We start from the raw sequence: 26,316 nt of genomic DNA on the forward strand, positions 1-26,316 counted from the left end.
TGGAGGACAGGCAGGGGAGGGCTGGGGGGCTCTGGAGGCCTCCAGAGTAGGAGGCTGGGGGGCCTCCGACAGTCCCCTGACCCCCAGCCTGGCGGCCCCCTAGGCATCGTGTGTGGCGCTAGGAGCCCGTTGCTAAGAGACCTGTTGCTAAGTTGTAAGTTGGGCCTTTTTACTCCAAACAAAGCTGGTAATTATCTGCCAGGGAAGCGGCCCATTGATGGGGGAGTGCAGCCTGCAGAAGCGGAGGGAGTGCGGGGGGGGGGGGGGGGGGGGGGGCCGGTACCGTAATCAAGCCCTTCCCGGCAGGCTTGTCATTCATCAGCAGTAGAGGCCGAGTGATCTTTTTGCTGGAGACGATCTGAGGGGAGAGGGAGAGGGGAGAGGAGCTCCTGAGGCTGGCGAGAAGGGAAGATGCTCATCAGCCCACAGCCCCCCGCTGCGCCAGGCTCGAGGGGGGCAGAAGGTAGCCCGCTACTGCTGGCCCACGGGGCTGCCGGGGAGACCGAGGCCCAGAGAGGTTAAGACACTCGCCTGAGGTCCCACAGCTGGGGTGGGAGCCCAGCAGCCCGACCCCCACTGACCGGGCTGCCCCCGAAGAGGCTCTTGTAGGCTCACGTCTGGAGGCAGCTGTGGGGAGTTTAGCCCCCCAACGGCCTCCCCGGAAGCCATCCACCGACCTCAGCCTCCTTCGACGGAGAGGCTCCAACTCTCCGTATTTGCACTGGTTTGCACAGGAAACAGTCACCCGCGTCAGGATCCACACAACGCAGAAGGGAAAGGGGCCAGTGCAAAGCCGCCTCCCACCACCGCTGCCAGCTCCACCCCCGCACCCGCACCCCCCGGGGCACCCTCACCCCCCGGGGCACCCTCACCCCCCGGGGCACCCTAACCCCCAGGGCACCCTCACCCCCGGGGCACCCTCACCCCCCCCGGGGCACCCTAACCCCCAGGGCACCCTCACCCCCGGGGCACCCTCACCCCCCCCGGGGCACCCTCACCCCCGGGGCACCCTCACCCCCGGGGCACCCTCACCCCCCCAGGGCACCCTCACCCCCGGGGCACCCTCACCCCCCGGGGCACCCTCACCCCCCCAGGGCACCCTCACCCCCGGGCACCCTCACCCCCCGGGGCACCCTCACCCCCTGGGGCCACCCTCACCCCCCCCCGGGCACCCTCACCCCCTGGGGCACCCTCACCCCCGGGCCACCCTCACCCCCCGGGGCACCCTCACCCCCCCCCGCACCCTCACCCCCCGGGGCACCCTCACCCCCCCCCGGGCACCCTCACCCCCCCGGGGCACCCTCACCCCCCCCCGGGCACCCTCACCCCCCTCCCGGGGCACCCTCACCCCCCGGGGCACCCTCACCCCCCGGGCACCCTCACCCCCTGGGGCACCCTCACCCCCCCCCGGGCACCCTCACCCCCCTCCCGGGGCACCCTCACCCCCCGGGGCACCCTCACCCCCCGGGGCACCCTCACCCCCTGGGGCACCCTCACCCCCCCCGGGCACCCTCACCCCCCGGGGCACCCTCACCCCCCCGGGGCACCCTCACCCCCGGGCCACCCTCACCCCCCGGGGCACCCTCACCCCCCGGGGCACCCTCACCCCCGGGCCACCCTCACCCCCCCGGGCACCCTCACCCCCTGGGGCACCCTCACCCCCGGGCCACCCTCACCCCCCGGGGCACCCTCACCCCCCCGGGGCACCCTCACCCCCCGGGGCACCCTCACCCCCGGGGCACCCTGCCTGTTTCTTAGGGGAACTGCCAGGGTTTCTCTGTGCCCAACGAGCATGTCCCACCCCCCAGGCTGGTCCCTCTCTCCAGCCCCCTCCCTCCGCTTCTCCACCTTCTCTGTGCCACTGGGGGCCCAGAGCACCCGGCTCCCCTGTCCTGGCTTGTGCGGGTTCAACCCGTGGGGGTGCCAGCAGGAGCTGGGAGAGCAGGAGGGCGGAGGCTGGCTGTGGTCTGGCTCTCACCAGCCCTGCCCACGTCCTGCCCTGCCCGCCCCCCGGCTGGGCGGCCCTGCTGGGCTGGGGTCGGGTCCTGCGTAGGATTCCCGCCCTTGTCAGTTCCCTGGCGCTGACCACTCCGCCTTAAGCTCTGGCCTCAGTCACCTTTTGAGGGTGTGGACACACGGGCCGGCGGGAGCCTGATGGAGGCACCCGCTTCTTACGGAACTGTGGGACCCTTGCTTTTTTCATTGAGCGTCATCTCTTGCAGGCCCAGGGCATTTCAGCTCCACTAGGACCTCTCAAAGGAATTTCAATTTTATTCCCTCTCCATCCCTATAGGCTGGGCAGTCAACATTATCCCCACGTGAAATATGGGGACATCGAGGCCCAGAGGGGCTGGGGCTTGTCTAAGCGTCCAGTCATACAGGATGACTGTGTCAGAGGCTCCGAGCCCTGCAAGCTCCCACCCTCGTACGTTCACCAAGGACTGAGCTAGATGGGGAGGTGTGGCCCAGAGAGGGAAAGGAAGTTGCTCAAGGTCACACAGTAAGCCCCTCACAAAGCAGGACTTCCCTGGGTGTCTTGGTTTCGGATCCTCCTACCCCAGAGTCAAGACCACACCTGAGGCTTCGAACCATCAGTAGCTCTGGCCACATGGGGCCCCCTTTCCTGCGTGGCAACATCTGGCGGGCATTGGGCTCAGTGTCATCCAATGTGAGCCCATCATCCCCCCAAACCCACCAGGCCGCTGCCCCCCTTTCTGCCCGCTGGCCCCTCAAGCAATCTGTATTTGTGATGCCACCTCCGGAGCCAGACAGGAAAACAGGGCCAGGGAAAGCCGGCGGCCGGAGAGACCGTGCCCAAGGGACTGCCCTGCCCGAGGGAGCAGGGTGACATCTGGGAGTGTTGGCACCGCCCATCCGCCTGGAGGGCCCGGCTCACCACGCCCAGGCTGCAGGAGAACTGGCCCAGGAAATCATGCTCGTCGAGCTGTGTGCTGGACTTGTCCTGGTCGAACAGGGCGAACTTGAGCTTCTGCACTTCCTCAAAGTGGTAGTCGAGGACGAACTTCTTGGAGAATGCGGGGTTGAGGTTGTTGATGGCAGTTTCTGTCCTGTCGTACTGGCAGAGAGGCAGGGAAACGGGGTCAGAGTTCAACCCTTCTGGGGCTGCTGGGAGTCACTCTGCCAACTCGCGGAACACCGACTCTACCAGGCACTTGGCCAGTTACCTGGACGGCTGCAGCGAGCACTGCTCTCAGCTCACAGAGGAGCACAGAGAGGTTAAGGGGCTTACCCAAGGTGGAACAGCTAGAGGGGCAGGCCAAAATCTGAACCCAGGTCTGACTCCAGCACCCACACTTAATTCTCTGGCCCTGCCTCCATACCCAGGTGCCAGGATAAGAGCTTGGGCCCTGTGACAGAGGCAAGTCCCTTTCCTCACCTGTGCCTCAGTTTCCACTTCTGTAAAGTGAAGGATTTGACTCTCAGTGGTTTTAATTCTTTTTATTTTGGGAGGATCCTTTTTCAAGCCACATTTTACATGGAAGCTGAGAGAGGCAACAGGAAGGAGGGATCCTTAGGGGGAGGGGATCTGGGGCTCCCCACCCCCGCGGGCAGATGTTTGTGCCTTGTACAGAATCCTGGAATGTCAATACTGGAATTGTGCAGCCCCAGAGTCCCACCCACTGTGGAAGCCAGGCCTGGGTGAGGACAGGGCCTGTACTGTGGGCCAGTGTGGGGCTGGGACAGGAGCCCGCCCTCTGGCCACTCCACACGAAGGCCCCAAACCGCAGAGTCCGGGTGACCGTCTATTTTGGGGCTTGGGCTGTGTTGATTTTCCTCCCACCCAGTCCATTTCCAAGGGCTGGAGCAGCAGGCAGAGGTCTTGATCTTGGGCTATTTTTAGCCAGGGTGGCTGGCCTGGGTGGGAGAGAGATAGTCAAGGAAGTTGGGGGGTACTGTTCCTTGAAGGGCAGGCACGGGTTCTAGGGACCTGGCAGAGGGGACAGGATGCTCCAGACGGGCTGGCCTCACGCCTGGAGCGACCCACCCTGCTCCAGGGGTCCTCAACTGACCCCACGTCCCACCTCCCAATTCTGGCTTCATCTCCAAAGCACTGGGCGACACAGAGAAGTCCCTACCGGCTCTGGGCCCCAGTTGCCCCTCTGTAAAATGGGTCAACAATCTCAGCACCAATTCCTTGGCTTTGTAAGGACCCAACATCTGTGGAAATCTTTGTAAACCACAGCGTGTCCGGTGGGATGTCCTCTGTGGCCTGGTTAACTATGATGACCAACAGATACACATTTTGGAAAATCTATGCTCATATAAAACTATCTGGAAGGCTGGGTACCAAAGTTTTGTTTTTAATCCTCACTAGAGGGAATTTTTCCATTGATTTTTAGAGACAGTGGAAGGGAGGGAGGGAGAGACAGAGAGAGAAAATCGATGTGAGAAACACATCGATTGGTTGCCTCCTGCATGGCCCAGGGATTGAGCCTGCAACTGAGGTACGTGCCCTTGACCGGAAATCGAACCCGTAACCCTTCCGTCCTCAGGCTGACACTCGATCCACTGAGCCAAACCAGCTAGGGCTGGGCACCCAACTTTTAACAGAGACTCTCCCTCACAGGCAGGCTCCCCACTATTCCGACTTCCTTCTTCCGGATATCTGGCTTTTCTAAATTTACTACAATGAACACAGACCCTGTAGGGAATAGGAACAAAGCAATTTTTAAGATTGGGAAGTCTTAACAGTTTGGATTTCTCAGTGTCCTTCCTCACCTGCATCGCTCCCCAGTTCTCAGGCCCAAGTTTTCCCGTTCCAAAGTGCCTGGCTGTGGCCCCATCGACATCCCCAGCTCTGGGCTCAGTAGGCAGGGGGGACATCCACATTTCACAGATGAGACAGTCTCCGAGAGGGACAGCCACTTGCTCAAAGCCACACAGCAAGGAGTGTCAGAACTGGGCCTTGGTCCAGCACTGAGACCAAAGCCTGGGTCCCCCATCCCTGTTGGCCCCTCACTGTGTGTTCGTTCAGGAATAAGTGGGGTAAGTTATTTAAAAGTGGAAGCAAGCGCTTTATAAAACTCTAAGGTTTTAACTACATATATAATAATTGAAATATTATGATATAAAATATAAAATCATCTATATATATATAAAAGCCTAAGCGACTGGTCAGCCAGTTGACCGGTCAACCGGCCGGCCACTATGATGCGCACTGACCACCAGGGGGCAGAGGCTCAATGCCGGAGCTGCCCCCAGGTGGTCAGTGCGCTCCCACAGGGGGAGTGCTGTTCACTTGACCAAGGGCACAGGACAGCTTCGGCAGCGTGAGCCTCTCCTGCCTCCGCGGGCTAAGAGCGAGCGGCTGGCGGCAGGCGCCACGAGGGTGGGATGAGCTGGAGCAGTGCCCCAGCTGCCGGCCGCTTCTCGCACTTCGACATCCCGCGGGGGATGTCGGACTGCAGGTTTTGACCCATCCGACACCCCCCTGAGGGGTCCTGGATTGCGAGAGGGCGCAGGCCAGGCCGAGGGACCCCACCGGTGCACAGCTTCTAGGATATTTATAAATCTATGAATTATAATTATAGTAATTTAAATACAAATATATTTGAAGTAATATTTAAGTAAATTTTAATTTTTAAAAATATATTCAGAGAGGAAAGGAGAAGGAGAGATAGAAACATCAATGATGAGAATCATTGATTGGCTGCCTCCTGCAAAGCCCCTACTGGGGATGGAGCCTGAAACCCGGGCGTGTGCCCTGACCGGGAATCAAACCCTGACCTCCTGGTTCATAGGTTGATGCTCAACCACTGAGCCACTCACTCCAGCTGGGTTAAAATTTAATTTTAAGAGTAACAATTTTCTGCCCTAATGGGTTTGACTCAGTGGATAGAGTGTCGGCCTGCAGACTGAAAGGTCCCAGGTTCGATTCCGGTCAAGGGCATGTACCTTGGTTGCAGGCACATCCCCAGTAGGAGGCGTGCAGGAGGCAGCTGGTCGATGTTTCTCTCTCATCGATGTTTCTAACTCTCTATCCCTCTCCCTTCCTCTCTGTGAAAAATCAATAAAATAAATTTTTAAAAACAGAGTAACAATTTTCTAAGAAGTCCCCAGCCCACACTCCATTGACCTCCAAGGGCCTGACCGGGAGGCCCCAGGATCCAGTAGAAGGCCTTCCCCAGACACCTAGCCACCCCCACCCATCACAGACGCGCAGGGAGGGGCTCACCTCCATCCACCGGCCATTGTTCTCTGTGAAGAGGACGCAGAAGGGGTCGGACTTGGAGGTGACGTCCCGGTCCAGCAGGTTCTGGCCACTCACAGACAGCTCCACCTTGCACACACAGTACTGGGAGCCCATGGGGGCGACCCCTGCTGCTGGGGTGCCCTGACCCTGTATGTGGGCCATGGGGGGTGGCGGCGGTGGCGGCAACAGTTCCTGGCAGTCTGCGGGGATAGGAGTGGGGTCAGAGAGAGAAATCACAAATCACATTGGCATGGGCATCCCAGGCGCTCATTTTACCAGGGGCACCCGGGCTTCTCCCGAGCAGTGAACTGCTGGCATCTTGTGGCGAAAGTGGAGCTTGTTATTACTCAGGGTTCCCTCATTGCTTTGGCCACTAGGAAGCTCACTTCTGTCAACTTAGCCAAAACTTGACCTTGTTCCTTGTCTGTCTTGTTCATCCTGTATCCCCGGCCTAAGCATGCGATGGGTGCATCGGATGCTCACAGTATATATTCGAATAAAAAGAAAAAAAAAAGCATGAGTGTGCCCCGGGTGGTGTGGCTCACTTGGTTAGGCATCATCCTGTGCACCAAAAGTCACAGTTCCGTTCCTGGTCAGGGCACAAGCCCAGGTTGCGGGCTCGATCCTCTGTGGGGGTGTGCAGGAGGCAGCCAATCAATGTTTCCTCTCGCATTGATGTTTCTCTCTCTCCCGCCCGCCTCCTTCCTCCCTTCCTCTCTCTCTGAAAATCAATATAATTTTTTAAAATTTATTTTTATTGATTTCAGAGAGGAAGGGAGAGAGAGAGAGAAACATCAATGATGAGAGAACCATTGATCGGCTGCCTCCTGCATGCCTCCAACTGGGGATCAAGCCTGCAACCCGGGCATGTGCCCTTGACCAGAATTGAACCCAGGACCCTTCACTCCACAGGCCGACGCTCTATTCACTGAGCCAAACCAGCTAGGGCAAATAGATTTTTTTAAAAAAAGGCATGAGTGTATAAATCATGAACAAATAAACCCTCCACCTCACGCTGATCTTCCATGAGCTGGTCCTTATCCTTTCATTGTACACAGCTTCCCAAGATGCCATGCACTGGGCCGTATGTACCCCTCCCACTGTCAAGGCTAATTACTGGCATTGCGCACTTTAAGCAGCTCCGTTTCTCTCCAAGTGCAAGGTGTTCATTTGGAGCAAGTGTGGCGAAGCCCGCCTCAAGGGTGGCGGGAGCTCTGGGTCCCACAGGGCACAGGCCATGGGCAAGCCCGCCGGCTCTCTGCGCCTTAGTCTCCTCATCTGCCCAGGAGACAGCAGGACAGTCTTGGAGACTCATGTCCTCTGGTCTGTGTTTAGTTAACACAGGCCCATCACCACGTGGACGCGTCCAGCCCCAAACTCTTACCGACAAAGACCAGCTTCCAACTCCGTGCCACTATCTTGCCCCCTCACCGCTGAGGAGGAAACTGGCCCTGCACTGCCCCAGAGAGGCAGGTGAGAGGAGGGTGTTCCCTGTGGGACGGCGAATCCGACTTTCGGTGTGCTCTGAGCCCTGACTTCGGCCTGCGGTCTCTAACCCTTCTTCAGTCCTGTGGGGCAGTGCTAATATGGCCCCATTTTCCAGAGGAGGACACTGAGGCTCATTCATTCCCGCTAGAGTGATTCCTGAGCATCTACTCAGACCAAGCACTGTGCCAGGGCTGGGTCCTGCAGTGGGAAGACTGTCAGGCTCAGGCCTCACGCTCCCGTCTGGCTGAGAGTGGGCACAGCAGCCAGCTTTCCGGGCTGGAGTCCCTGCAGGGAGTTGGGGCTGTACTCTGAGCCTCACGGAAGGAAGCCGTGGAAGGTTTTAAGAGACAGGTGACACGATCTGATTTCTGTTTTTAAAAGCTCCCTCTGGCCCCTGAGGGGAGAAAGGGCTGTCAGGCTAAACAGAGGCAGCGGGGAGGCTGGCGAGGAGGTGGCTGGCATCCAGGCGGGGAGGATGGAGCCACCCGGCGGTGCGGGGCCCTCCCCCTCCCTCCCACCCTGGCCTCAGGCCACTCTCGGAGAGCCAGCCTCTCTGGGGCGTCTGCAGGTGAGAGTGGGGCAGGCCCAGGCCCCCGGCCCCCCAGGCAGCGCCTCCAGGCCTGCGGCAGGAGAGGGTCTGCACAGTGACAAAGCCGGTGCTCATCCCTCCCCTCGCCGTCTGTCCCTAGAACCTCATTATCGTCACAGGAGCCCGAGCGGCAGGATTTATTCTCGTCGTGTAAAAATTAGTTTCCATGGAGGGGCTGGAAGCCGCACTCCCTTTCACTGCGAGCAGCTGGGTGCCGTGCCCAGTGGGGGAGGGTGAGCATGACCCCGGGAGGTGGGGGAGAGCCATGTCCAAAAGGGACATCTTGCCTTGTGGCTGAGAGAATGCCTGCTTATGCCAGAGGCAGGGTGGGGCATGACAGTCACCCATTTTACAGATGAGGAAACTGAGGCCGAGAGAGAGAGCGCAAGTCACCTGCGGGAGGTGGCAGGGCCAGGAAAAGCAGAGGCAGGACGTGGGCAGGGTCTCCAGACTCCCAGGCCAATGCTGGGCTTTCCGCTGGGGCGGGGGCACTAGGACCCAGCTGGGACAGAGGGGGAGGCAGCCAGGCGAAAGGCTAAGAGGGCCGCAGAGTGCGCAAGGTCAGCAGTTTCTCCAGGGTCACCCTGTCTGTACCCCTGCACCGCCCGTCATCACCCGGGGGTGCATTCCAGCTCCCACCTGCTCTCCACCTCACAGCCCCTTCCTGGCATGCTAGATGCCACCGGGCCACCGTCCCCCCTGCCAAGGCGGACAGCCCTGTTTCCATCCTGAGGGGTCCCAGGGACACACACTCAGGTCCGTGCACTTCCTTGCACACGTACACACGTGCGTATGGTCACATGTGCACATACACACATGTCCCCGAAGAGCACACGCAAAGGCTCTGGTATGAACACTCTGGGGCCACTTCTCCCCACCCCCGCTCCCCCTGGTCCAAGTCACCATCCTCACCGGCTGGGCCTGGCTGAGGGCAGGTCACAGGAAGGGTGGCTGGGCTCCCGGGGCCCCTGCCACGCCCTCCATCAGCTCCCAGGCCCCAGAGTGAGGAGTGAGGAGTGAGGAGTGAGCTGAGCCGTGAGCGATGGGTGGGATGGGTGTGCGGGGAAGGGGCACTCCTCCCCCAGCTCGGGGCAGGTCCCCCAGCCCCAACTCACCCTCCGGCTGGAAGCCTCTGGATCCCCGAAACGGGGAGCACATCATGTCCAGAGTTGGGGCGGGCCTGGTCAGAGTGGGCCCCTCTGTGCCAGCCCAGCGGTGGGCAGGCGGGCGGGCGGGCCCCTGAGGCCTGACGCAATGGAAAAAGAAACCACAGCTCCGGCCGCCGGCCCCCTCCCCTCCTACTCCAGCAAGGAGGGCGGGTGGCAAGGTGTCATTAAGGGAGGGCTGGGCCTGCCACGCGATGGAGGCGCTCCTGGGTGCAGCACCCGCCCCACAGGTAATTTGAGGTTTCAGGCTGGAGAGGGGGTACGGGGAGCCAGGGCCTGGCCCAGATGGGCACAGGCCTTCCGGGGTGACTGGACCCCCAGGGAAGGGGCTGGAAGGCAGGGAAACAAATTAGTAGTCTCTTTTACAGATGGGTTAACTGAGGCAGAGAGAAGGCAGGGCTTATGGATTCCCATTCAGTCACTCAACAAACGTTCCTGAGCTCCCGGCAATGAGCAGCAATACAAGACACAGGTGTTGGCCCCCACAGGTCCGCGGACCCCAGCTTAGAGGACACCTTGTCACTTAGGCAGAAGGACAGCACTGAACCACAGGTCCATAACATTCTGGTTTTAGCCAGCAACCTCAGAAACCATCTCCTCGACCTCTCTCTTTCCTTCACCCCCTTATCCCGCTGCTGCTGCGGATTCCACCTCCAAGCTGCATCCAGCATCGTCCTCATCTCCCACGCCCCTGCCTTGGCCCGGCCAGGCCCGGTCATCTGCTCAGCCATGCACTGGCCCATGACAGTCCCGACTCTCCGCCACACCAGAGCCAGAGGGAATCTTTCAATATTCAAGTCAGATGCTACCACAGATCTGCCTGAAAACCTTCCAGTGGCTCCCTCCTCCCCTCCCCTCCCCTCCCCTCCCCTGCACCTGACCCCACCTCATGCCACCTTCCCTCGCTCCCTGTTCCAGCGACACGGGCCTCCCCGCTCTGCAGACAGCACTTGTGGGCACGTGCAGAGGTGAGGAACGCGGACTCGGGACGCAGGCGGCCCGGGCTCTGCTTACCTGCTGCGCGGCCTCAAGCAAGTTCCCTCCGCCAAGCAGGGACAGCAGAGTGCTTTCCCGGGGGCATCCGAGGGTTAAGGGAGGCACAGCCCGCAGGACACCACGTAACTGAGTAACTTGTGTTATTATCCGTGAGTCTTGATGTATGGGGGGGGGGGGGGGGGGGCAGGTCAAAACCTCAGAGGATGTGTGAAGTTCATGGTTTATGTAATGAGGGCAAAGAGTTTAAACTGGTTGAGAAATGTGGCTCTGGGCTCCCCTTCTCAGCTGGCAGGGATGCCAAGGTGATGCACGAGGGGCAGGGGGCAAGGGGCAGGGAGGGAATAAGAGGCTCAGACCCACACCCACAAGCCCTCCAGGGTGCTACACTCCTGGGCTGTGGACTCCGGGACCCCCAGGGCTGCGGGGTCCTCGCCCACAAGTCCTGCTCAGTGGGACCTAATCATCAACAGCAGAGGCCCGGGGTGGCCCTAGGCTCTCCCTGCTCTCCCTGCTCCAAAGGTGGCTCCCAGATGGGCAGCCTCAGGCCCCGACCAGCCGGGCTCAGTCGGAGCCCCTAGACGGGCACACATCTCCCTGTGCCTCAACAAGCGCCTGGTGATCCTGCCGTGGGCTTAACGCACACCAAGCCCAGACCTCTGCGTTCACAGCCCCCGGCCTAGATGGTAATGCTCTGTCAACCAGAACCCCCGATTAACCAGACATGGGCCCCCCTGGTCCTGGTGGCTGCGTTTACTGAAACTGCAGGGTTTGACATGTCTTGAATGAATCTAGATCTAAGTTACCTCCTTCACCCCAGTTCCCAGACAGGAAGATCCAGGAAGACAAATGGCAGCAGGGTTTTCCAGAGGAAACAGGACCAATAGGACATCTGAGTAAGTATATATGTATATTTTAAACATCTTTTTATTGATTTCAGAGAGGAAGAGAGGGGGGCAGAGAGATAGAAACATCAATGATGAGAGAGAATCATGGATCGGCTGCCTCCTGCATGCCTCATACTGGGGATCAAACCCGTAACCCAGGCATGTGCCCTTGACCGGAATTGAACCTGGGACCCTTCCGTCCGCAGGCTGATGCTCTATCCACCGAGCCAAACTCGCTAGGGCTCTAAATACATTTTAAGGAATTGGCTCACGTGATCGCGGGGCCTGGCAAGCTGAATCTATAGGCCAGACAGGAGGCTGGAAACTCAGGTGGCTGCTGAGAGACTAGCCTTGACTGCGAAAGCTGCAGGGCAGGCCAGGCAGCCGGAAACTGGGCAAGGTTTCTGTGCTGCAGTGTGGACGCTGAATTCCTTTTTCTTGGCGAAACCTCAGGCTTTGCTTTGAAGGCCTTCAAATGGTCGGATGAGGCCCACCACACAACGGAGGCCGGTGTCCTTTCTCGGGCTGGGTGGTGCCGACACAGGTGTTTTGGGTTTACGAACGGTCATGGAGTTGTACCTGTGGGAACGCTGCTCGATTTTGTATGTTGCACTTTAACATTAATAAAATGTTAAAAATAACTCAGGGACTCCTCTATAGAGTCCCTCCTGAGCCCCAGTCATTTACGACATCCCCATACTGTGAACACTGGCTTAGGAAAGTCACCCTCGCGTGAGCCTAAAGATGAGCCTGAATCGTATTTTCATCTCTCTTGTTCCCGGCACAGAGGCAGAGCGTGGGAGCTAGACAAACGTTTGTTAAAAGTGAGGAAGAGTGCCCGGCCAGTGTGGCTAAGTGGTTAGCGTCAACCTATGAACCAGGAGGTCACGGTTCGATTCCCGGTCAGGGCACAGGCCTGGGTTGTGGGCTTGGTCCCCAATGCGGGGCGTGCAGGAGGCAGCCGGTCCATGATTCTTTCTCATCATTGATGTTTCTCTCTCTCCCTCTTTCTCTCTAAAATCAATATATATTGGAAGAGTGAAGGGGAAAGCATCTTGGGATGATTGGAATCATGGGTTCTTGGAATCTCTTGAGCTGAAAGGTTTTCACATTTATCTGGTCCTACCTTCCAGCCACATACTAAGCCAGCCACAGTCCCATCACCCCAACCTCCCACAGCCCTGGTTCTCTGGGGGAGGGGGTGCGCCCCAAGCGGCTCCTCCTCCCTGGGCCTCCCGCGTACCTAACCTAACGCTGCCGGCTCCTGCCAGGCAGGCCCAGCCCCCAGAGAACAGGCGGCTGTTCTCATCAAGGTGGGGGGCGGCCTCTCAACGCCAATCACTGCTCCACCTTCGCGGAGGCCCGGGCTGCGGCTCAGAAGACAGCGCGCTCCCACAGGCAGCCAGGCCATTATGGGGATAAATATAGATACCGCCGCACGAGGAGGCTGTGGCAGGGATGGCCCATGCCCCAGAGGCCCCCCGGCTTCCACCAGACCACACCCGGGGAGGCTCTTCTCTGTAGCCCCCTTCTGAGCACCAAGCGCTGCCTCTGGGGCGGGGGGGGGGGGGGGGGGCGTCCCTGGGGCGCCGGGTTGAGACCTGCTTCTGCCACAGCGCCCCGTCCAGCCTTGGCTCCTTCACCCACAAAGCGGCCGGCGCTGCCCTGCCCCCCCGCTTCCCAGGAGACACCGGGAAGGGCGGAGGGCGTGGATGTGCTCTGGGCCTCGGAGAGCACTTCAGGGGCCTTGGGGCGGGCCTGGCCAGGCTCGGAGGGTGGACCAGCTAATGGATGGAGGGCATGGTGACAGTGACCATGGGCCAAAGTCTGGCTTCGTTCAAAGGGGGCTCTGGGGCCGCCTCAGACCGGGCACTGGGGCACAGCCCTGTGGCTCTACCCCGTGGGCCCACCTCCTCCGGGGGACTCGCATGGGGAGCCTAGGGGACAGGGGCTCCCAGCGCTGTGAGAACTCCTGCAGGTCCCTTCGCAGGCCCCTGCCCCTCTCGTGCCTGGTCCCCTGCCTGTCAAGGGCTTGGCTCCTTCCAGCCCTGAGGACTCTAACAGGCATCGCTGCCCTGGCTCCAGCCCCCACTCCCGCCCAGTGTCTCCGGGTGAATAAGGCCTGAGAGTCAGCGGCTCGCCCAGTGCCCGAATCCCCTCTGCGTTCCCCCAGGCAGCCTCTGCGCGCACCCCCGCAGATGGGATCTCCTGCCTCCTGTTAATGGCTCCTGGCAGTGAGCCGGCTTCCACGCCAGCCACCCACACCTGCTACGATGAAAAGCACCCGCCCGCCCCGTCTCACCCAGCCAGTGAGCAGGGGTCACTCTTGCACCCCAGGCAAGAGGCCCACACCCAGGGACCCAGGCCCTCCTTGGCACGCCCTTCCGCCAAGGACATCGCCATCTGCTCTCCAGCTCCTGGTCTCCCTGCAGCCCAGCAGATGGGCCTGTGAGTATGGCCCCATTTTACAGACCAGAGAACAGAGGCAGAGAGCTGATGCCACACCTGCCCGTTAGGGGCTGACTTGTGCCCCCCCCCCCCCCAAGGATGTGTTGAAATCCTAACCCCCGGGACCTCAGAATGTGGTCCTATTTGGAAGTGGGGGCGGTGCAGATGTAACTGGTTAAGAGGAGGTCACACCGGAGGGGGTGGGTCCATAATCCCACGTGACTTAGGGGAGGACAGTGAGACACAGAGGGAAGGCGCGGGAGAAGGAGGCAGAGACCGGATGACGTGGCCTCGAGGGGAGCGATGCCGGCAGCTACCAGAAGTCCCTTCCCCTAGAGCCCCGAGGGGCAGGGCTCGGTCAGCACCCTGACTTTGGACCTCCAGCCTCCAGACCACGAGAGAGGACATTCCTGTTGTGTTCCCGTGGTCGGCAAACCGCGGCTCGCGAGCCACATGCGCTCTTGGGCCCCTTGAGTGTGGCTCTTCCACAAAATACCACGGCCTGGGTGAGTCTATTTTGAAGAAGTGGCGTTAGAAGAAGTTTAAGTTTAAAAATTTGGCTCTCAAAAGAAATTTCCGTCGTTGTGCTGTTGGTATTTGGCTCTGCGGACTGATGAGTTTGCCGGCCGCGGTGTTAGACCGCCCGGTGGCGGTGCTGTACGGCGGCTCCGGGAACGAATGCACGGGCCAGCGTCACTCGCCTCGTCCGAGGCGAACCGGATCTGACAGCGGGCAGCGGGCGCCCTTCCCTCGCACACTGCTCCCCTCCGGGGGCCACGGGGTGTGACTCAGAAAGACGATGGGCCCGGCAGGAGGGGGCTGGACAGCATCCTCTGCTGGGAGCCGAGTTCACGCTCCCGTGTCGGGACAGCCAGGGCAAGCGGCAGGCCCCAGGGCCCCGGAGAGGCAGAGCTGGGCCGCGGGGAGAGGCTGGGGTGTACTGAGCATGCCCCCATCTCAGGGCCTTGGCATGTGCTGCTTCCTCTCCCGCCCGCCCTCTTTCACACATTCACTCATTCACTCATTCACTCATTCACTCATATCCGATGCTGGGCGCCAGGTGGGCTGAGATAGCCATGAAGGAGACCAATGCCACAGCTGAATGTCCCAGCTTCCACGTCCCTGTCTCCCCCTCGAGGCCCCCTGGCCCTCAGGCCCCCTGCCCATCACAGTGACTCCCATCACGCCCCTTCGTTCTCCCTATGGCAGCCCCGCCCTGAAGCGTGCCTCCTGCCTCTCCGGCACCTGCCTGTCTGCCCTGTCTCACGCCACGCGGAGCTCCGCGGTTGCACCCTCAGCAGTCCCCGGCCCAGAGAAGCTGCTCACTTATTGATGAGTGACCAATGACCGCACCTTGGGGAGCCCTCCCGGGGGGCGGGACCCTCAGCCTCAGTGGGGAGGAGTCCTGTGCACGGCTCTTCCGGCTCTTCCGTCCACAAGCCCTTTCCCAGCCCCGGGCGGGGGGGGGGGGGGACCAGCGGGGAGCGCTCCTGCCTCAAGAGCCCCATCTTCTAGTGCAAGAAACTGAGCCCAGCCCGGCCGGCGTGGCCCAGTGGTTGAGCATTGACCTATGAACCAGGAGGTCAGGGTTCGATTCCCGGGCAGGGCACATGCCCAGGTTGTGGGCTCGATCCCCAATAGGGGTTGTGCAGAAGGCAGCAGATCAATGATTCTCTCTCATTGATGTTTCTCTCTCTCTCCCTTCCTCTCTGAAATCAATAAAAATATATTTTTTAAAAAAAGAAAAGAAACTGAGGTCAGAGAAGTTAAGAGACTTGGTCACACAGGGTGATTCTCCCAGGACACCTCCATCCCCCGGTTACGACAGGGGACACCCCACCCAGGGCAGCGGCCACCAGCCCCCCGTCGTCAGTGCCAGGAGGACCCCACCTTCTTCCAGACACACACCGTTCCGGCCCCCAGGCCAGCACCTGTCCCTTCTCCCTCGGTGAGCCCACTCCCTCTGACGGTCCCCCGGCGCTCAGCATGGTGAGACGGCCAGCCCTCCAGAGACCCAAAAGGGCAAACTCACGATCCTGCCTCGCTCCATCACCCGACCTCCCCGCCCGTTGGACCGGAGGCTACAAGGAGGGCAGATCCGGTCACTCGGTTTCCATCTGCCGGGCACCTATCTCAGAGCAAGCAGGGCAGGGCCCTGAACCAGCCGGACCCGGCCCTCGCCGCTCATGGAGCGGACACCCTGATGCCAAATGACCAAATGAGATGATGGCAGAGCGCGGCGAATCCCGAGGAAATGAAGCAAGTTGATGTGGCCGTGAGTGAGGGCTGGTCTCATCCCGGACCCTGGAGGACAGCGTGGCCAGGGCCAGGGGAGAAGCGCTCGGGGTCCGGGACAGCACACTCTCCACCAGGGAGCGGAGGCTGGTGGCCAGGGCGGGCACAGGACCCTGGGCTGAGAGGCAGCAGGCACCGCGGACCCTGACTCAGTCCTCAGGAGCAACGGAGACGCAGGAAGAAGCCACGACTCCCCTGGGGACCCTGCGTTCTCCCTGCTGGACAAGCGAGGGTGGGACAAGATCTCCACCTCCAGTGGCTGCTCCCAGCTCCCCAAAACCCACCCTGTGTCCAGCAGGGGGCTGGGCAGGAGGGGAGGGGCTGGACTCCTGAAAAGACTGGCCCTGGGAGGGAGGGAGGAGACCCCAGGGAGACCCGCAGCAGGCCGATGGGACCCTGGGGCCTCTCAGTAGGGGACCTTACCTGGCGACAACATCGCTCCCGGCTCTCAGGAGGGAGGGAATTCTCAGAGGACGCTCCGTGTGCTCACTCCTTTGAGCCCAGAGAGGCGGCCCCAGGAGGGGAAATGGGAGCTCCCGCCTGGACGACCACACCCCCTCCCCGTGGGCATCTCCGGGGCTGGGGGCACCTTCCCACTCTGCCTCTGCCCCTGGAACAGCCCAAAGTCCAACATCTGGACCCTGACTTGCCTCACTCCAGGGCGGAGGAGGGAGGGGGAGGAGAGGAGAAAACCCCAGGAGGAATCCTAAAAAACGAACATTCCCAGGAACGTGACACGGACGGCTAAGGGTTACTGAGCGCTTGTTCCCGGTGGACCAGCCGCAGCACTGGCCTATGAGCCCGTGCCATCGAATTTAACCCTCGCACCTGCCGCTAAAGGAATACGCAAGCACCCGAGAGCCCACAGAGGTATAGAGTATTGTTCTCACTGCTTTATGGGCATAGAGTCTGACGCTCTCCCCGGACCCTCTTCTTATGACCCTGAGTTTTGTTTTAAGTATTTTAAGTTGATTTTTAGAGAGAGAGGACCGGAGAGGGACGAGAGACAGGAAGACCGATGAGACGGGAACATCCTTGATTGGCTGCTTCCTGCACGCCCGCAACCCGGGCATGTGCCCTGACCCGGAATCAAACTGGCGACCTCTTGGTTCTTGGGTCGACACTCAACCACTGAACCACACCAGCTGGGCTCTGACCCCGAGTTCCCTTGAGACCCCACCAGAGACACCTACTTGATGAAGAGCACCCTGCTTTGCAGGACACCCGCCCCTCCCCCACGCCCCCGGTTCTGGCTCTCAGCGGCCCTGTAAACTGACTGTCACACTCTGCTTCATTTTACAGATGGCAACCCCGCCCCCCAGCCCAAGGACACACACAGGAATGGCAGCGGCTGAGGACCCTGTGTCCACACTCTTAGCCCCAGGTTCTTTGCATGAAGAAACTGGCCTGGGTGACCCCTCCCCCTCCGGCCAGTAGGTCGCCTGCCCACCTGGGGCGGTGCCAGGCTCCCGGGGTCACCGGGCCCTGTGCCACAGGGATTGCAATAAAGCCTCTGCGTTCTGTTGGCTGCCAGCCTCCCGCCGCAGGCTGGACCAGGAGCCCATTTCACCGATGAGCACCGGGAGGCGGAGGGGAGGGGGGTGTGCGTGGGCAGCACAGCGGGTGGGTGTTCAGACCCAGGTCTCCCAAAGCTCCCGTAGGGCTGGCCACACAGGCTGCAGCCTGGAACGTGACACCGGGGCTCCTTCCCCCAGTTCCTGCAGTTGTGGGTGCCCCAAGAACCAGAAAAAGCCCCCCTCCACCCTGACAGCCCACAGCCCTAGGCAAGCAAAAACTAAGCACATGCCCAGCCGGGGTGGCTCAGCAGCTGAGCCTCAACCTATGAGCCAGGAGGTCAGGGTTCGATTCCCGGTCAGGGCACATGCCGGGGTTGCCGGCTCGATGCCCAGCGGAGGGCCTGCAGGAGCAGGAGGCGGCTGGATCGATGATTCTCTCTCATTATTGATGTTTCTATCTCTCTCTCCCTCTCCCTCTCCCTTCCTCTCTGAAATCAATAAAAATATATTTAAAAAAAGACTAAGTACAGATAAATCAAAAGGCCACTCAGAGCCCTGCCCTTGTCACTACCCCCAATACATAACAGGGCTGGGGGTCACAGGCAGCAAGAGGAACCCCCAAATGGCTACCAGAGCCCTGGGTTCCGGGCCACCTGTGACCCTGGGCAGATCACAGCCTCCTTTGAAGGAGACCCTTCCCCAAAGCGGGCTGTGGACGGGGGTGGGAGGTGGGGCTGGAGGAGGGATGGGAAGAGAAGGGAAGAGGTAAGACTCCTGTTCACAGAGGCAGCGCGGCCATGGGAGGGGGAACAGGAAGGAAGCATTTCTCTGTCTCTCTTCATGCCCCCCCCCCCCCCCAACACACAGGTGCCAGACAGCTTAGCGACAAAACTAGTTTGCAAACACACTCCGACTTCTCGGAAGCTGTCAGCTCCACTTCCCCTCCGCTCCCTTCTGGGGCGGGAGCTGGCTCTGGGGCAGTTCCCCGGGTGGGGGTGTTGGGGGTGGGGGTGGGGGTGCGGGCGGGGTACGGGGTGAGAAGAGGGGCCGCGCCAGTCAAGAGCCAGCCCGACCTCAGTCTTCGGCAGCGGCGGCAGGGACCCCACCTGTGGACGCCCCCAGGCTCCTCGGGAAGGTCAGGAGGGCCCCCAAGACAGCCGGGCTCAGACCCCCGAGGGCGCAGCCCACCTCCGCCCCCGCCCGCGCCCCGCCCCCGGCCCCTGCCCTGGGCGGTGCGGGTGCAGCCGGAGCGCCCCCGAGCGGCCGGGTCGGAGCTGAGTCACCCAAGAGCCGGAGTCTGGGTGCGCGCGGGTGGCGGGGCTTGGGCACCGCAGGCCCCCGAGGCGGACCCAGCTTCCTCCCACCCGCCCGCAGCCGAGCCCCCCGGGCGCCCCGCCCGCCCCGCCCTCCCGGCCCCACTCACCGCGGCCCGGGCGCCGCCGCCCTCACTGCGCGGCCGTGGCTGCCCGCGCTCCCGGGCGCCGGGGCATCCCCGGGGGGCGCTCCGCTGCTCGGCCGGGCCCGCGGGCGCGGGACGGCTCAGGGCGCTGCCCGCGCGGCGGGGCCAGCTCCGTGCGCTCCAGCCGCTCGGGGTCCGGTCCTCCCCGGCCGGGCGGGCGGGCGGGCGGGCGGCAGCCGTGGCTCGGGCTCCGCCCCCGGCCGAGGGCGGGGGAGGGGAGGGGAGTGAGGAGGCGAGGCGGGCGCTTCCTGGAGGGTGAGCGCTCCCCACGGGCGGGGCGGGGACGCTGTCCCGCCCGCCGCGGGCGCGCCCCGGCCCTCGGGGCTCTCAGCGCCCCGGCCCTCGGGGCTCTCAGCGCCGCGGGGCCCGAACGTTCGCGGCCGGAACCCGGGTCCGGCTGCCCGAGGCTGGGAACCCGGGTCCGGCTGCGCGAGGCTGGGAACCCGCGGACCGAGCGCCGCTGCTGCGCCCACCCAGGCCGGCCTCGCGGGGCCGCGGGCGCCTCCGAGATTGGGACGCCGTGCGCTCCGGTCGCCGACGCGGGGCCGAGGGTGGGCTCAGCCCGGCCTGCGGGGGCCCTCGGGGGACAGCGCCGGGCCGCTCGGGGCCGCTCGGGGCCGCAGCGCTCTCTCTTGTTTTCGATGGTGAGAGAGCGCGGCGCGCTCTGCTCCGGAGCCGGGGAGCGGGCACTGTCCCGACAAAGGGACAGACGCGGCGTGACGGCGCCCAGCTCGGCCGCCAGGAGGCAGGGGCGGGTCCTGAGACCCCGGCGCGGAGGGCCCCGTGGCGACGGCCTTCTTTTCAGAAACGAGGCGTCCGTTTACGAACGCGGGGCGCTCACGCAGCCCCCACTCAGCGGTGCGGAGGTGCCCACCCCCTTCATTGTCTCAGAGCCTCCCGCACCGGGCCCTGGGGAGAAGCTGACCCAGACCGCCGGGCCAGGCCCAAAGCCGGCGGCCCCGAGGCTGTGCGAGTTCATTCGCGGCGCTGGGGCTGTGGGTTTGCGTCTCCGGCGGGTGAGGGTTCACCTGGAACTCCCTTCACGTGGGGGTCCCGGCACTCCCTGCCTTAGGGGGCGGCCACTGCTCTCTGCCTGCCGGCTCCCCATCTACCCTCCCTTTCCACAAGCTCTCCTCGTCCCTCTCCCCCCAGAGGCCTCAAAGCCCTCAGCCCAGTAACGGAGCCAGCCAACCTAGAGGCCCAGTCCAGCCCCACTTCCTCCAGGAAGCCCTGCCTGATTGAGCCCCTGTCCTCCCCTTGCTGCAAAGCAGGAGGGCCAGCCAGGGAGATGGACAATGGTGACCCCAAGCAGAGTCCCTCCCCTCAAGTTGCTCCCCTCCCCCTCCCCCAGTCCCTCCCACTCCAGGGGCCTACGAGCCAGACCATGTTACCAGGTGGAAAGTGAAAGGCTGGAGGCGGGTGGCACAGAAGACCACTCAGCTATGGGTCAGCGAGGCCCCTCCAGGAGGCCCGGGAGGAGGTGGTTGGGCCTGCCCAGGGGCAAGACCATCCCCGGCCAAGGGGACAGCGTGCAAAGGCCAGAGGCTACAGCAGTTCCACTTTGGGCATCTGCCCGAGGGAAACGAAAACATGTGGCCACACAGACACGCGTCCGTGCATGTTCTCTGCAGCCTGATTCAGAATCACCAAGACGTGGAAACAATGCAAATGTCCACCGACCGGGGAAGGGATAAACATCGGCGGTCCGGCCCTCCCATGGAGTGTGATTCAGCCACAGAGAGGTCCGACGTCCATGCCGTATGGACGGACTCTGAAGACACGCTAAGTGAAAGAAGCCAGTCACAAAGACCACAGAGGCACGCTTCCGTGTCTGAAATGCCCACGCTAGACCTGTCCACAGAGACGGAAAGCGATGAGCTGGGGCTGGCGGGGAGGGTGGGGGTGATCGCTGTTGGTATGAGGTTTCTTTGGCGATGACTGAAAATGTTCTAAAATTCAATAAGAGTGGCGGTTGCACAAAAATGTAGGTATTCTCAAAACCATTGATACTTTCAAGGGGTGCATGCTACAGTCTGTGAATTACATCTCAATAAAGCTGTGCAAACAAATGTCAGGGATCAGGAGAGCCCCAAGGGGCAGTGGGTTAAGTCCAAGTGCCCAAGTGGGTTGATTCACACCGTCCTCGCTTCACACACGGCACAAGGCCGCTACTGCCAAAGCTTGGAGCCAGTGTCTCCTCAGCCTGGCGGAGACCTCTCTGCAGAAGCGGGCGGCCTGAATTTCCCTAAATAGGCCTGTCTCCGGGCGAGTGTGTGTGTGTGTGTGTGTGTGTGTGTGTGAAGCACCTGCCATCTGGGTATTTATGTCCACGGTCCAGGCTGTCTGGACAAATAGGCCAGGATAACAGGGCTGCCTGTACATACACTTCCGTGTGCTGCGGGTGTGGGGGAGGGGGAAGGATGGAGGGCGACACGGCATTTATCACCCGTCACCCCGAACCTCAGTATCTGCGGCCCTGGAGGCCGCCCGGGCTCTGGGAGGCAGTTCTTGCTCGGGTTTTCTCACACGTCGGGCCATCGGGACGGCTACCAGCTGGGACCACAGCTGGAATTGTCAGCTGGAACGCCGGCCCCGTCAGCCCCAACCTGGCCCTGGAGATGTGTGTTGGGGGCGGGGGGTAGGGCAGTGGACTGGGGGTCCAGCCCAGGAGACTGATGCTCCCAATCCAGTGACTCGCCCTGGGGACCCCGCTGGGCCTTTGTTCTCTTTTGACGGCTCCTCTCTGTGCCTTTCCCCTCTGGGCAGAGGTCGGCTTCCGGCAGCCAGGCCGGGCCAGGGCTCGTGTGGGATAAGGAACAAGGCGTGGCAGCCAAGGGCCCACGTGAGGCAGGACTCCAGCTCCCGGGGCTGGGAGACACATGGGTGGGGGCGGGGATGCAGGGACCGGCTGGCCTGGAACTTCCTCAGCTCAGCCGAGGCCCGGGAAGACCTTTACCAAACCAGCCACTGCGGGGTCTTTTCCAGGAAGCTCCGGATGTGGCCCAGGGTGTGTCCAGCTGTGGCTGGCGCCTCCACCCTGGGGCCTGGCCTTAGCCCTTCAGGGGTGGGGCTGGGGGCAGAAGCAGGGCCAGGAAGGGTGCACAGCCCTCCCACCTTGCCCAGCACCCTGCTCTCTGAGGGTCACACAGACCCACAAACCAGTTAAATCCCCAGCCTGGGCCACCCCAACATCCTCCTTTCCTTCTCGCTCCAGGGTTGGAATCTGAGCGCCACTGGATGCTGGCTGTGTGACCTTGGGCAGGTCTGGCTCCTCTCTGGGCTCATTTGTGAAACGGGGAGGTTGTTGCTGAAATGGTGGCGAAGGGTCGAGACTAGAGGAAACCAGATGGCGAAGCCCTGCACAACCATAACCAGGCGACCGGAGCGCAGGGTGAACCGGAAGGTCGGCTTTGAGCTGGAGAAAGTGGGTCCTTGTGCCTTGTCCCATTTTGCTCATCTCACTGTACAGACGAGGAAGCTGGGGCTGCACCTGTGGGAGTAAGAGCCCCAAAGTTTGGAAGTTAAGAGAGTAGATCCTAAGACTTTTCATGTCAAGGAAAAAACCATTTTTCCTTTTTTGTGTGTCTCTATGAGATGATGGGTGCCTGTTGTAGGCAGTTAGACATAAGCAGAGCAAGGACAGGTACAGAAGGTCACCAGGGCAGAAAGCTAAGGGCAAATGTAAGACGGGACCTTGACCCTAAGGTGACCTTCCCTCCCCTAGCATATCACTGGTCATGCGCTTGGGACCCCCTGACCGTTCCTCCCTGGAGAGAACATCTAGGCTGCAGCTGTATTTCAGCTCCAGGCCCCGATAAGCAACAACACCAGCCATGGCTGACCTCAGGACCAGCTGCCCTGGTGCCGGCCCATCAATCAGTGGCGACCACAACCCTGAAAAGACTCACCTGGAAAACTGCTGAATATTCTATTGAGGCCTCCCAGCTGCCTACAGCATGTCGACTAAACTTGTTGTGAGAATCATCTCACAATACATGTATGTCAAATTGCTCCAGGCAGTTAGACACACGTGAGCAGAGCCAGGACGACAGGCCGGGTACAGAAGGTCACCGCAATGGAAAGCCCCAGAGATAACTCCTAGGCCTCAGCAGTGTTTCAGCTCCAGGCTCAGATAAGCAGCCAGGCGGACCTAGGACCAGCTGCCCTGAATAATGAGCCCTGCCCTGTGCCGCCGACCCATCCGCGGACTGGAGGACTTCCTCCCAAACATGGAAACTGATGCCCCAATAACACAGATTTATAACACAGCTTGTCTCACCAGGTTACAAGCCTACGCGTACTCAGGGAACACCACCTCTGGGCGCCATCGCCACCCCCTCCCATGCCCAGGCCTCATTGTCCCTCCGACAGAGAGCAAGGATCTCTTGGCTCTGAAGAAAAATGTCGCCCCCTTTCAGCAGGAAGCAGCTACAGAAGACCCCGACGCCCCTTTTCTCGGAAAGATTTCAGAGCCAAGATCCTGAAGGGGGGATGCTGTAGGCCGTTAGACTGATGTGAGCAGAGCAAGGACGATGGGTCAGGAACAGAAGGTCACCAGGGCAGAAAGCAAAGGACAAAGGTAGGGGGGAACCTCGCCCCAGGGTGACCTTTCCTCCCCTAGCAGATGGCTGGTCATGCGCTTGGGACCCCCTGACCGTTCCTCCCTGGGGATAACATCTAGGCCTCAGTTGGTTTTCATCTCTGGGCCCAGATAAGCAACAAAACCAGCCATGGCTGACGTCAGGACCAGCTGCCCTGGTGCCGGCCGGCCAATCAGTCAGTGGAGACCACAGCCCTGAATGGACACACCTGGCAAGCTACCGAGTATTCTATTGAGGCTTTCTCTGGGACCTCCCCTAAAACCTCCGCCCTGAACACCCTTAGGATGGAGCAGTGGTCGGCAAACTCATTAGTCAACAGAGCCAAATATCAACAGGACAACGATTGAAATTTCTTTTTTTTTTTTTTAATTTCTTTATTGATTAAGGTGTCACATATTTGTCCTCATCCCCCCATTCCCATCCCACACCCCTCCCCATGGATGCCCCAACCCCCTGTTGAACTTAACCATTGGTTAGGCTCTTATGCATGCACACAAGACCTTTGGTTGATCTCTCCCCCCTCCCCCCACCCTCCCCTATCCTCCCTCTGAGGCCCGATAGTCCGATCGGTGCCTCCTTGTTTCTGGTTCTGTTCTTGTTCATCAGTCCATGTTGTTCATCATTTCCCCTAGATGAGCGAAATCATGTGTCACTAGAGATGTACTTATAAGAATTGAATGTGCGACGGGCAATAATAGTTATGCTGACAGGCAAAAAATCAGTCTGTAGTGAGTTTCTTTCTGGACCAACAGTTCTTTTGAGACCCAATATCAATGTCCACCAGTTCCTTATGTGTACATGTCGGCACTGACCCCTCAGCTCTGGATGGTGGACAAATGGTGATAATGCAGGTCCGACTCCCTCTGGTTTGGTCTCGGCCGGACCCAGGGGGGGCACGGCTTCACCCGGACCCGGGACCCAGGCTCACCCGGATCCAGGGGCCCGCGGCCTCACCCGGACCCGGGACCCAGGCTCACCCGGATCCAGGGGCCCGCGGCCTCGCCCGGACCCGGGAGATTGAAATTTCTTTTGAGAGCCGAAAACCGACTTCTGCGCATGGGCCACGAAGTTTCAATCGCACTGTACGTGCGTACCCGCACGTGGTATTTTGTGGAAGAGCCACACTCAAGGGGCCAAAGAGCCGCATGTGGCTCGCGAGCCGCAGTTTGCCGACCACTGGGATGGAGGAACCAGTGTGTTCTCCCTCCAGGGAGCACACCCTTCCCTCTCCCTCCTTTCTCCCTCCCCCCCCTCCCCCGCGCCCAGGCACGTTACCATCAGCTTCCTCACTCCCAAGCTCCAAGGTCCTTCCTTTACCTCTGGAACCTGTTTCCTCAGCCCGTTTCTTCCAGGAATTGCTCTGTAACTTACCCAACAGATGTTCTCTCACAGTTGGGGTCTAGACTGGAATTCTCTCCTGGCCAGAACCTATGTACCGAGGTGGCTGAACCAGGTTTGGTCTGACCCACCGGTCAGACTCCTGGTGCCCTTCCCACTGCCCACAACATACTCATGCCGCACCCTTAAACTTACAGTGTGTATGCTGATTCTATCTCGGTAAAACTGTGGGGGGAGGGGCGGGGGGAGGAGTAGGGGGGAAAAAGTCACAAAGGTATGAACCAGGAGGTCACTGTTCGATTCCAGGTCAGGGCACAGGCCAGGGTTGCGGGCTCGATCCCCAGCAGGGGGTGTGCAGGAGGCAGCCGATCAAGGATTCCCTCTCATCATTGATGCTTCTCTCTCTCTCCTCCCTCTCCCTTCCTCTCTGAAATCAATAAAAATGTATTTTAAACAACGAAAGGAAAAAAAGAGTCCAGACCTCCAAGCAGGCAGGCGGCAGGAGAGCCAGGTTCTTAATGAAATGAGCAAGGGGAGAGCTCGCCGACCCGAGCGGCACGGCCAGCGCAGCGGTGCGAGGACACGGGGACTTCTCGGGCAGCTGCTGCGAGCGCCGTGGAGCTGAGACGGGCAGAGGTGGAAGGAAGGAGGGAGAAGGGAAAGTAAAACGCGAGCAGCAAGTGGAGGGAATGCCCCTGAGCTCCGGCTGCCGCCTGTGCATGCCACCCGCCTGGGCTCCGGTGGTGCTGTTCCTTCCTCAGCGGGGCTTCCCTGTCGGCAGGCTTTTAACAAATATCTGTATTGCCTGGGTGGGGGAACGGGAGTGGGCTGGAAGAGGTTAATGGGGGGGGGGGGGGGGAATCTATGTAATACTTTCAACAATAAAGATAAAAAAACTTAAAAAATATTTGTATTGATTTCAGAGAAGAAGGGAGAGGGAGAGAGAAACATCAGTGATGAGAATCACTGACCGGCTGCCTCCTGCACGCCCCACACTGGGGATGGAGCCCGCGACCCGGGCCTGTGCCCTGACCGGAACCGAACCGTGACCTCCAGTTCGCAGTCCACGCTCAGCCCCCGGGCCCCCGGCCGGCAGGCGTGGGCGGCTCTGAGGGACTCGCCCTCCGGCCTTGGGCAAGCGCTGGAGGCAGCACAACGCCCTTGGCAGGAAGGTGACCTGAGGGCCCAAGGTCACCTTGGCATCATTTCCCGGGAAGGGGAGACGGAATTTGGGGCTCAAAGTTTCCAGGTAAACTTCTTGGATCTTGGGTCCGCCCCCCCTTTCCCATGACGAGGCTGGGCCTCACTTGGTGCCGGGTGT

At 60.9% G+C, this 26,316-nt stretch overlaps 1 protein-coding gene across 1 annotated transcript in view; it reads right to left on the minus strand.

Annotated features, from left to right (window-relative positions):
- The window catches only part of CPNE2 (copine 2), a 39,382-nt gene extending 20,134 nt beyond the window's left edge, over window positions 1-19,248 (minus strand). Inside the window, exons 1-4 of the mRNA XM_079800023.1 lie at window positions 19,021-19,248; window positions 6,197-6,414; window positions 2,897-3,076; window positions 284-358 (exon numbers count right to left, since the gene is read on the minus strand). Coding sequence (XP_079656149.1) covers window positions 284-358; window positions 2,897-3,076; window positions 6,197-6,376 — 435 coding nt within the window. The 5' untranslated portion in view covers window positions 6,377-6,414; window positions 19,021-19,248. The remainder of the gene's footprint in view (window positions 1-283; window positions 359-2,896; window positions 3,077-6,196; window positions 6,415-19,020) is intronic.
- Window positions 19,249-26,316: the final 7,068 nt, after the last annotated feature.

This window comes from Cnephaeus nilssonii (genome assembly GCF_951640355.1).
Source record: "Cnephaeus nilssonii genome assembly, chromosome: 20".
NCBI classification, from domain to species: Eukaryota; Metazoa; Chordata; class Mammalia; order Chiroptera; family Vespertilionidae; genus Cnephaeus; species Cnephaeus nilssonii.